At 38.1% G+C, this 12068-nt stretch overlaps 1 protein-coding gene and 1 pseudogene across 1 annotated transcript; one reads left to right on the top strand and one right to left on the bottom strand.

Moving 5' to 3' along the window:
- Positions 1–213: 213 nt before the first annotated feature.
- LOC140524195 (lymphotactin-like) lies at positions 214–6148 on the bottom strand. Its single transcript, XM_072638610.1, has 3 exons — positions 6061–6148; positions 2196–2307; positions 214–917 (listed from the first exon to the last, which is right to left on the bottom strand). Exons 1-3 carry the CDS (start codon positions 6119–6121, stop codon positions 740–742), a joined length of 351 nt encoding a protein of 116 aa, XP_072494711.1. The 5' UTR covers positions 6122–6148; the 3' UTR covers positions 214–739.
- Positions 6149–9873: 3725 nt separating this feature from the next.
- LOC140524196 (myosin regulatory light polypeptide 9 pseudogene) lies at positions 9874–10391 on the top strand (annotated as a pseudogene).
- Positions 10392–12068: the final 1677 nt, after the last annotated feature.

Genomic DNA, 12068 nt, shown 5'->3' on the forward strand with positions numbered 1-12068 from the left:
GTAGTCTCCATTTTTTTCTGCCACCGGTTTAACCATTTCCCTGCTTTCTCTTAAAGATAAACCCCTTTTGTTCTGACAGTATAAATTTGTCCAGGTTATCCTGAATAAACAAAATATTACTCTGAATAATAAATGTTTTCTAACCACAATTCTAAGATGAACATCAATAACCTGAAAAATCTTTAGACTCATAGAAAGATAAATACAATCTGATCAGTTTGCATGAATACAGACACTTTATTTCCTTTGAAGGTCAGTAGCAGATACAAGATGCTAGTAAGAATCACTGATATTTTATAGCATATTTGAGTTTGCAAAGCACTTAATGTGCATTCTCTCTTTTAGTTTTCATAGTAATCCTACAAGGCAAATTCTACAGGTATTATTCCTATTTGAAAGATAAGAAAACAGAAGGTTATCAAAGTTAAGTGACTTGACCAGGGTGACACAGGAGGATTCTGAGGCAGGATTTGAATTCAGGTCTTTCTCATCCCAAGTCAATCACTCTATTGAATTCAGGGGTGGGGAACCTGCAGGCTCCAGGCTGCATGTGGCCTTCTAGGTCCCTGGGTACACCCTTTTGACTGAGTCCAAATTTTACAGAACAAATCTTTTTATTAAAGGGATTTGTTTTATGAAGTTTGGATTCAATCAAAGAGCCTCACTTGAGGACCTAGAGGGCCACATGTGTCCCCAAGATAGCAGATTCCCTACCACTGCTATCCAATCCATCACACACCTAGAAAGGTGTTGTCAACTCAGACTCGATAATGGCCTTGTTAGTAGGTGGTTGTGAGACTGTTGTTTTCCTAGTTGTTTTCCTCATGGTGTTTCTGTTGTCCACAGAATTCATGACATTCTTTACCCAATGGGCCTCAGGATCAGCACAGATTTTGAATCCCCTGCGGGTGATGAAACTAAAATTGAAGGAAAAGACAGAAATTGTTAGTCTTCTTGTCCTTCTATCAGGCCAAGAGCTCAGCTCAGAATGAACACAAGTTGCTTATCGTGGATTACCTTTGGGGAAAAATGGATGACCCATCCTTGGGAGGGATGGGGCACCTGAGTTTCAGAGATGTGAAAGGACTTGCTCATCTTGTTGAGTTTAATGGGAGGCAGAGTTGGATGATGAACCTACATCTTCTAACTCCAAGATCAATGTGCCTTCCACTGTACCACACTGCCTCTCATGGGGCAGGCCATAAGATGCGTGAGGACAAGGGCCAAGTTGATAGATAAATATATATGTTACACACATAGTATCTATTACATATGTGTAATGTGTACATATTTACCATTATATGATTTACCCATAATAGGTTCTTAATAAATATTTATAGAATGGATAAATAGTAAAGTGTTAAGAATCATGAATGAGTTGTTGTGAGTCTACCTAACAATCTTTGCCTTACTTCTCCATGTCTATAAGGATTTACACCTCATTCTTTGGTGAAAGGGAAGTTCCTTCATCTAACTCTCAATCCAGTTAATATAAATATTAGAGATGTCTATTGGCCAATAGATGCCTTTGAACACGAGAAAAGGATTGTTTGGCAAAAAGCGCATTAAAGATAATATCAACATACATTATCTCACCGTAGCTCTACCAACATCCACAGGCCTCACATAAAAAGGGCCATGTACTTGAATTGTGGTGTGGGACTCCCAGCCATGAGTCTATTCCTCATCTGATTCACTGGGGTCACTGGTTTGAAATCAGAGGTAAATTAAAGATCAGCTAGTCAAACCCTCATCATTTTATAAATCAGAAAACTAAAGAAAACTCAAGGCCTCACATATGGTAATTTACAGAACTGGGAACTGAACTCAGATGGTCAGGCTGAAAGTCCAGCAACCATTTCCTCAAACTATATTGTAACTTTATAAATTATAATGGGCATTTTCCTAGCTGAGTCAATTAGAGAATTTAGTACAATATTCCACTAGACAACAAACCTGAGAATCTTTTAAAGTTTTAATAATTTTTCAGCTCTCTTTAGTAGGGACAGAGTTAGTTAATATGAACCAATAAGAACAAATTCCCACTATGCACCTGGAGGGAGATGGATTTAAAAGTCAGGAGAAAAGGACCATTCAAAATAAGACAGTATTTCTGAAGATCATTTCTTGTAAAAAAAGAAAAAAAAAGGAGGCATTTTTGATCTCTCTAGAAGCTGAGGCTTATATAAACTCACATCACTACTCTCATAGGGCCCTCTTCAATGGCGTAGCTCTTTACCCTCTTGCTTTGTAGAGGCTGGCTCCAGCTCACGCAAAAGCTCTTTTTCATGATTTCAGTTCCTACACCTAGAAAAAAAGATTTTTTTTAAAAAGGGAAAAAAAATCATATCTCCTGTAGTTAACTCATTAAGTGAAAAGGAAATTTTATTTGTCGAATTGATGTCACTGGGATTTTCGGACCATCAACAAGTATTTATTAAGCTACTACTTATTCTATAAAATGTGGTATATGCTGGAATTGCAAAGACAAAAATGAAACAGGAGTTTCATTTCACATGGCAGGCAAATTGATATTGGGGATAAGGATAAGGTTACTTCCATCCCCATGACTACCAAGGATAAAATAGTAGTTTCTGAAATATTCCGAAGCAAAGCTGAAGGATGCCCCAAAAGTCTAAATACAGTATACAGTTCCCTCTATTATGCTGCCTCTGCATTAGATTGTAATTTCCTTGAAAGTAGGGTCTTTGTCTTCTCTCTCTTATTTACCTCCCATTGTTGAGACTGGCCTTCAGGCTAATAGAATTAGACCTAGATAGGTTTTAAAGATTCCCTAGTCCTACCTCCTCTTTAACAGATAAGGAAACTGAGGTTTCCTGGATCTCATTTTCCAAAGCTAATGGGTCAGTTGCCCAAGGTCGTAACTAGAATCCTGGGACATCCTTGAACTTCACTTCAGAATGTTTCAGAAGCAGCTATTTTATCCTTAGTAGTCATGGAGATGGAAATGTACCTATTATTACCCCCAATGTCAGTTTCCATGCTATGTGAATGATAAACTCCTTACAAAGCATAAATTCATTTTTTCTTTGTGTCCCTGGTGACTATCACATTGTCTGGCATATAGTAGTTGCTTAATAAATGCTTACTGATGGTCTGATAATATCAGTTCAACAAACAAAATTTCCTTTTAAATTAACTTAATACTTGTACATTTGTCGCAAAGTTGGGATTTGAACCCAGGTCCTGGGATTTCAAATCCAGTATTTTGTTCATAAAGGAGACTGATTCAAATTATTAACGTATGACAATAACCTGGTCACTACAGTTAGAAATCCTTTTGTGTTGTTGTTTAGTCATTTCAGCTGTTTCCAACTCTTCATGTCCCTATTTGGGGTTTTCTTGGCAGAGATACTGGAGTGGGTTGTCATGTCCTTCCCCAGCTCATTTTACAGATGAAGAAACTAAGGCAAACAGGGTGAAGTGACTTGCCCAAGGTACACTGCTAGTAAGTGTTCTGAAACTAAATTTGAACCCACAAAGATGAATCTTTCTGACTCCAGGCCTGACACTCTATCCACTAAAACCTTCTAGTTTCCCCTAGAAATCTTTAAAGATAATTTAAAATTAAGATTAGCATGTTTCTCTTAGAGATCAAGATGATACTACAGAAATGGGAAGAGACTTAAGAATAGTTGCACTTAAACCAAATTATTCAGTGTTAGTATCTATTGTTTTCCTCTCCTGCCATAGCCACCTGCCATTATTCCAAAGTGGTAGAACCATTTAATTTGTAACAGTGGTAAATGATTTTCCAGCACTTGATGGAAAGTGTTCTAGAAGGCTGTTCTCTAAGATGGAGCTAAACATAATACATCCTCATCTTACCTCCTCATCTCTTTCTACCCTCTCCTTTCAACACTCACCATACCGCTCCTGAACTTTCTCTTTTCTCAACTCTGACAATTTATTTTGAATCTGAACTCTTTTTCAACCCAGTGAAAGAAAAATCTGACCTTTCATCTCTGTATTACTTTAGAAAAATATTCTTTTCTTACTCTCCCCAGTGAAGTCACCTATTGCTCCTCCTAAGACCCTCAGGATTAAACAGAGGTATATAACCATGCTGCCTTTTCTCCTCAAGTCCTCTGGCTTTTCAGATCTTTCAACCTACTTACGTATCATAAATTCCCTGGGAGTTCAATCATAACAGGAACTGGCTTCCCCAACTGGGAAACTGAAACCCAGCAAGAAGAAGAAGCATGTTGCTAGTCATTCAGAAAGTGAACAGCAGAAATGGAAGAACCCAACTGGGTCTAATACAAACAAACACGAGCACTATTTCCTGCCTCCATGGAGACTCATTGAACAGTCCAGATCTTGACATCAACCAGATAACACTTTCTTCTTTGTGCAAAGTTTCTGCCCAGAACAACAACTAGTTGTTGTTAGATATAGGATATTGGCCAGACTCCCAACTACATCATCACTGAGAGCAGAATGTACTTCCATCCCAGGATCAGAGAAGCAGAAGATCTTGAGGGGCGTGTGTGTGTGTGTGTGTGTGTGTGTGTGTGTGTGTGTGTGTGTCCCCAATGGCCTTACATATCTATCTCCATGTACAATTATAGTTTTAGGAATCTGGACATTTATTAGAACTCATAAGTATAGCCTTTTCAAAAATCCCCAGTGTATCTCTAAGAATAATATTTTTCCTTATTTCCGAAGATCCATGTTTCCAGCTGTATGTAATTCTCCTTCCTCTGATGCAGATGGCCTTACTAGATGGGAACATTAGTTCATTGGTGTGGCCAAAAAAAAATCTTGAGGCCTGGTGGTCAACCTTGATTATGGTATGGTGATGGCATGGAAAGAGATAAAGACTTAAGTCAGGAGAGAGTAAGGCTCCTGAGGATAGTGGCCATGTCTTATATCTCTGTCCATCCCTAGAGCCTGACATAAAACTTTGCACATGATAGTTACTTAATGGATGTCAAAGTAAATTTAATTCAAACTCTACTTCTGATATGTATTAGTTGTATGACCATAGGAAAATTATATAACTTCTCCCAGCCTCATAGCTTCATTTCACTTCTAAAAATAGACATATTAGAATTTACATATAGCACTGACCTCAAAGGATTATTGTGAGAATTAATTGTGATGACAGTTGCAAAGAAATTTGTAAACCTTAAAGAAGTATATCAGTGTCAGCCATTATTACCATTGATCCATCTTTCTTAGGTAGACCCTTACATGGCAGTCACATTGACCCATACTGGCAGTTTTGAGAGTGCAGTAAGACTTGACAAGATTTCAGCACCATTGGTATAGCCTTCACACAGTGAGGCATCAGCATCCACCCTTACTGGCAAATTCATCAACAATAAAGGTAAGATAGAAGCACGAGGATAAAAAGGAAGAAAGGGGGAAAATGATCTGCCATTGGAAAAATTAATACTGCTCATTTGATTGCAAGACCTCTAAGACAAGAGCCTAATAATAATTATAGTAATATAGCTAGTATTAACATAGGATGATGATGTTTTCATATATATATAGTTGGGTATCCATTTTACAGATGGAGAAATTGAGGCATATTGAAACTGAAGTGACTTACCCAGGCTCACACAGCTAGGAAGTTAAGAAGGATTTGAACTTTAAGTCCTCAGAACTCTAATGGGCCAAGCACATTATCCCCAATATCACCTACCTGGCTAGGACATGAACTTGAAATGATTTTTCCAGAAATGAAGATAGATTGGCAGTAATCCATCTATGCTCTCTAGTATGGTTTCCTCCTTTATAGCCAGGACAGACATCTACAAGACTTGATCTATGTTGCTAGTTCTTTAATGACTTTCCATTATATCTATCATCTCATGAATTGTCACCAGGTCTCTTGGAGGTAAGAATCATCATTCCCATTTCAAAGAACGGAGAATCTAAAGTATCATCCCTAAGTGCTGTACAATAAGGGTTTTATTTCTAGCAAGTCTGGCCAGAACTAGATGAGGGTACTGCTTTCCTGCTTCCTAGCTGCATGCTTCCTGTAATCCTATCCTTCATCAAACCCTAAAAATTAATTTCTCAGCTTACCTTCCACCATGTATGCTGTGAGGCCATAGAAACAGATAAGAGCCAACAAGAAGAGCTTCATGGCTGCTGTTAGGCTGAAGAAAAGAAGAAAGAGAAAAGATCCTTTTAAGTTTTATACTCTGACAGTGGTCAGTGGATTTCCTGTCATGAGACTAGGTTGTTGAGGTAGAGGAGAAGTTGCTGAAAAATCTTAGCTGAAGCTACTAATTTTTTTTAATATAAAAAAGAACTTTTTCATTGCCCATTTCTTTCTAACCACATACTCTGTGGTCTTCCCCCCACTTTGCCAGTGGTTAACGTATCTGTGAAACAAAATGGGCATTTAAAAAGCATGTATATCTTTCACCTTCAGCCTCTTCTGTCTAAAGCTCACACTCCAACCACAGACTGAACAGATATCAACATCACTGATGAGAGTAGATAGGTGCCCAGCACCCATCCAAGGATGGAACCAAAATGGCTATAGAGAGTTAACAGTGTGAACAGAATCCATGGCTATGCTACCTCCTAGGGCATCCTCCATATCTAGAACTAGAAAAATAGACTCCCCATGACTGAATTCTCCTATTTTTTTCACAAAGCATCATTAAGCTGAAGAAAGCAAAACAGGGATGCTTAAGCTACAAACCCAGAAGGAAAAAATTACTCTAAATGTCTACAAAAAAGCCTTAAAGAAAACAAAGCTGGGATAGAACAAGGTCTAATAGAATTCCTGGAATAAATGAAGTAAAAGTGCACTTTTAAGAGTTTTTAAATGATTTTGTAAATAAGATGAGAGTATAGAGGAAATAACTGGGGAAAATAAGAGCTATGAAGGAAATACTTGGAAAGAAAATTAATAGCTTGACATAAAAACTATAATCTTACCCAAGCAATAGACACCTTGAAAATTATAATGGATTAGACAGAATTGAGTGACAAGAAGAAATATTAAAAACAAATTCAAAAGACTGAAAAATAGAAGAAAATATAAGGTATCTGATATAAAAAAGCTGTTCGTCTGGAGTAATGAGAGAGAATTTAAGAATCGTTGAATTGCATGAAAGTTATGACCTTCCCCTCCAAAAAAGGATAAATTAGTTATCATTAAATCATAAATTAAAACTGATCAGATCTCTTAGAACTATAGGGCAAAGTAAAAATAGAAAAACACCTACCCATTACCTCTGAAAGAAACCCCAAAATGAAAATTAATAGGAAGATTATAACCAAAATCAGGAATTTCAAGATCAAAAAATAACAATATAAGTAACTAGAAAACAAGAATTCACTGTCAGTAAGACAAACAACCAAAGTCAGGAAAAGACGAGAGTTAGCAGCCATTACTTTAAGGTAGTGGAGAATTTGGAACATGTTGTTTCAAAAGGGAAAGATACGAGTTTACAACCAATAATAACTTACCCAGCAATATTAAATATAATCTTACAACAGAAAAAATAGATCTTTAATATTATAGATTTATAAATATACTTGATGAAAAGGCTGAAACTGAGTAGAAACTTTGAAATACAAACATAAGAGTCAAGAGAAATATAAAAAATTTAGAAGGGAAATAACTAAGTGGGAAAAAATCTTTGCAGTAATGTTTTCTTATAAAGATCTCATTTCAAAGATCTATAAGGAACTCATTCAAATTTTGTATGATAAGATTTGTTTAGTCATTTTTCCAGTCATATTTTATTCTTTGTGACCCCTTTTGGGATTTTCTTGGTGAAGATACTGGAATGGTTTTCCATTTCCTACTCCAGTTCATTTTACCAATGAGGAGGCTGAGGGAAACCGGATTAAGTGACTTTCCCAGGGTCACACAGTAAGTGTCTAACAGATTTAAACTCAAGAAGAGAAGTCTTCCTGATTCCTGTTTAGGCACTCTATCTGGCACCACCTAGCTGCCCACATTAGAGTCAGAGCCATTACCCAATTGATAAATGATCAAATAATATGAACAGAAAGTTCTCAGGGAAGAAACCTCATCTACCAATAGCCATGTAAAAAAGTTTTACCAATAACTAATACTTAGAAAAATGTTTATTAAAACACTTCTGAGGCTCCACCTAATAGTCGCCAGATTAATAAAAAGACAAAAACTAAGACAGGTCAAAACAGGCCATTAATGCATTATTGGTAAAGCTATGGAGTCAGCTAACTATTCTCAAAAGCAATCTGAAACTATGCCCAAAAAAGTTACTCAAATGTGCCTATCTGTTGACTCAGTTAAACTACTGTTAAGACCAAACTGCCCAAAGAGATCAAAGAAAGAGGAAAAGGACACAAATCTAAATATTTATAGCAGCCCTATAGGTGGTGGCAAAGAATTTGAACTAATTTGAACTTCAATTAAAGAATGATTGAACAAAATGTGGCATATTGATTATTGTGCAGTAAGAAATGATTTCAAAGAAACATGGAAAGACTTGCATAAACTAATCCAGAATAAAGAGAGCAGAACCAGGGGAACAATTTGTACAGTAATTACATTGTAAAGACAAAAAACTTTGAAAGAATTAAGAACTCTGATCCACACATTGACCAACTATGATTCCAGAGGACCACCTACCTTCTGACAAAAAAATGATGAACTCAGGGAACAGACTGAGAAATATGGTTTTTATATAGACAGTGATGTAATTTACTTATTTGACCTTGCATATTTGTTATAAGTATTGTGTTTGTCCTTCTTTTTTAAGTAACATAGGGGTAGGTGTGAAAGGGGAAGAATAGATTTTTGTTCATTGGGAAAAATGCTATTTTTTACATCCCCCTCTCCCAAATTCATAAGATAAGAAGTCCTGAAGAGTTTTCAATTGGTATGAGTAAGGAAAAAGCAAGCCTGATAAATTTACAGACCAACTAAAGTACAATGCATGTAGGAGTAAATGAATATCCAAATATCCAGTTCTCTCACAGATTCTCTCACTTTCTGGCAGCCAGCACCAGCTTCCAGGTTCCAGTGAATCTTTAAGGGCAGGAGACATCCACATTTCATAAATGTCACTCAGGCTGTATTTTAAGTCTTCAGATACTTCTGGCCCCCATTTCCAGAGCATGAGCTAGCTTGAGAAACCTGTTGGTGGAATGGTCTAAATGATCCTATGGTTTTCCTTCTCACATTTGCCAGGGTTAATAGAACCAGACTGCTTTTGTTTGACAGACTTGAAGTCAAATGATACTTCACTGTGGTACATAGATTTGATACAGAAGGAAGGATTACTTATAAGTCTGGTGTTCTCATGTCTAGAGCAAAAGTAGAAAACAAAATAGGTTCTAGAAGACCTTAGCCACATGCCAGACCTTAGTTAGAAAGGGATCTGGCATCCAGTCTAGACAGGAGTAGCCTGGATAAATCCAGACAAAATCTGAAAGCCAGTTGGTTAAGAAACGGGAGACTAAGTCCTAATGTCTAAAACTGAGTCATAAAGGACCAGGACTAACATTTGTGGCAATATAACCTTTCTATTTGTGCATTGTAACCTCACAATTAAGTTTCAATGGAGTAATTAGTAAAGATCCCTTAAAAAATATGAGGGTTGTATATTGTTTTATGGAATTAAGATAGGAAAGAGGAAAACTTGTGTTTTGTCTGTTAGGTAAGACTGAAAGACAAAGAAACCAGGTAGGGGAGATAAGAAAATCCAAGCTACAGCAACACAGACCTCAAGTGCAGAGATGTAGCCTAGAGAGGGGAATAAACATGGCGGTCATGACCATGGCAGGAAAATGACACCAATTCATTCCTTCCCCACTTCCACCAAAACTGCTGCCCCCTCTATTCCTTCTGCCTGGACCCAGGCATACTCCTCCCAAGAAGCCAAGATGCTGAGCAAACAGGCCAAAGTTAAGACCACAAAGAAATGTTCCCAGTGGAATATTTCCAGTGTTTTTACCCTGTTGGACCAGTCTCAGATTCAGGAATTTGAGGAGGCCCTCAACATAACTGACCATAACTGAGATGAATTCCTTGACAAAGAGGACCTCCATGATATTTTGGCCTTCCTTGGGAAGAACTCCACAAATGAATACTTGAAAGGAATGAGTGAGTGAGGTCCCTCAGCCCATCAGTTTTACCACATCCCTGACTATGTTTGAAGAGAAGTTGAATGGGACAGACCACAAAGATGTTATCCAAAATCCAAAACTTGATTTGATGAGGAGGCTTCAAGAGTCATCCACATGGATCATCTTCAGGAGCTGCTCACCACCATGGGTGACTGATTCACAGAGAGGAGGGGAATGAGATATACTAAAGGGCACCCATCAACAAGAAGGGCAGCTTCAACTATGTAGAATTCACCCAGATTCTGAAGCATGGGACCAAGGATAAGGATAACTAATCACCATTTTCTGCCCACCTCACTCCCACTTTCCATGCTCCTCACGCCCTGCCACGTCCCAGAAAGGTTAATGAGTTCTGAGTTAATGAGTTCTTTCCTTATCCAAGACCCAATACATTTGCAGAGCAAGAAAGCTGAGATCCTCTGGGCTTTGTGTAGAGGTTTCCCTTGGTTCTTGTCAAAGGGAATGGGACCTCAGCCCCCTAGCCTGCCTAAGGGAATATTCAAGGGAAAGTAGATCTCTTCCTTGGCAAGTATCATCCTTAGGCTCTAGGAAACACTTTCTTCACAGCTTATCCACCTCATTGTACAGCTCAAGGACACAAAGGAGGAACCAGTCTAGGTCAGCTAGAGCATCTGCCCTCTTTCCCATTGGCCTCCAGGGACCAGCCTTCCCTCAGTCCTGTTCTACTGCCTCATCTGGTTAATGTGGGAGAAGGGCTTATTTCCTGGTGAGCATTCTTTGTTCTTACATGAGATTCTAAAACATTCCTCCTTCTCAGTTGTATCCCCTGCATGCACCTTGCCCCATCAGCATCATTAATCTGCTTCATAAAAGACACAGATACCCTATCTAGCTTACAGACAGGGGTACGATTGAGTGTCCAAAGAAGTATATCTTATTGGGTGTGCACCCATGCATGTTAGCACACTTGTGTGGTTGGGATGAATCCATGCATCTCTGTGATTATGTTCATATACATATGTATAATGTAATACGTTCAAGTGCATGTGTTTCCAAGGTTTAATGCTGACTTTAGATTTTGGGAAGAAAGAGAAAGACTACCAAAAATAGAAGAAACTAACCTCTTCTCCCCCCACCTAAAAAAAGAAAGAAAATAACACCAAAGACAGATACTACTAATGTAACCTTGTTAAAGAAAGATGGCAAGTCCTGTCCATTGGACTTCTTAATGAGGAGTCAACAGGTCATAAAGAGATAAGCCATCCCAAGTTCCTACAAGAACATTACCAGATAGACGAAGAAACAAAACTATTGGATTTCTGGGCAGGAGTGACCCCAGAAAGTGATTATCTCAGTGCTTGTTTCTTAGAGCTCTGCCATTTACTAGCTAATCTTTATGCCCCTTAAAGCCAGATGAGACATAATATTAGCTGCTTATGCTAATGAGGTCAGTGGCATAGATTCAGTACCCAGCAGGACCAATTAGCGTATCAGTTGCCCCATTGATAGAGGGTGACAAAGGACATGTTAGCAGTATGCAGGCAGCTGATTTTGATCATGATGATTTGCATTTTATAATCCAGCTCATCCTAAAAATATCTATAATAGAACTAATCATGGACTAATGAAATTTTAGAGCTACTAGGAACCTTAAAGGTAATCAGACCTAACCTCTTCATTTTAGGAGTAAGGAAACTGAGGGTCCCTCATCTAGAAAATGGGAGGTTGGAGTAGTTGACTTTAAAGCTCCTTCTAGCTCCAAATCTCTGACCCATTGGAAAATAGATTAACTTCTCCAAGGTCACACAGCTAGTTCTTGACTGAGCTTGAATTCCAATTATTGTACCCTTCCCCCTAAAAGTGGAACCTTAGACTCTGTCGCTATGATGCCAGGCTGTCATAGGTGAGCTTCTGATGTATCCACATCACTTTCAAGCTACTTCCTTGTCTATTGTGCTCCCCCATCAGAATGGAATTCCTTGATTGTAGGG

This window comes from Notamacropus eugenii, chromosome 2 (genome assembly GCF_028372415.1).
Source record: "Notamacropus eugenii isolate mMacEug1 chromosome 2, mMacEug1.pri_v2, whole genome shotgun sequence".
In the NCBI taxonomy this organism is placed as follows: domain Eukaryota; kingdom Metazoa; phylum Chordata; class Mammalia; order Diprotodontia; family Macropodidae; genus Notamacropus; species Notamacropus eugenii.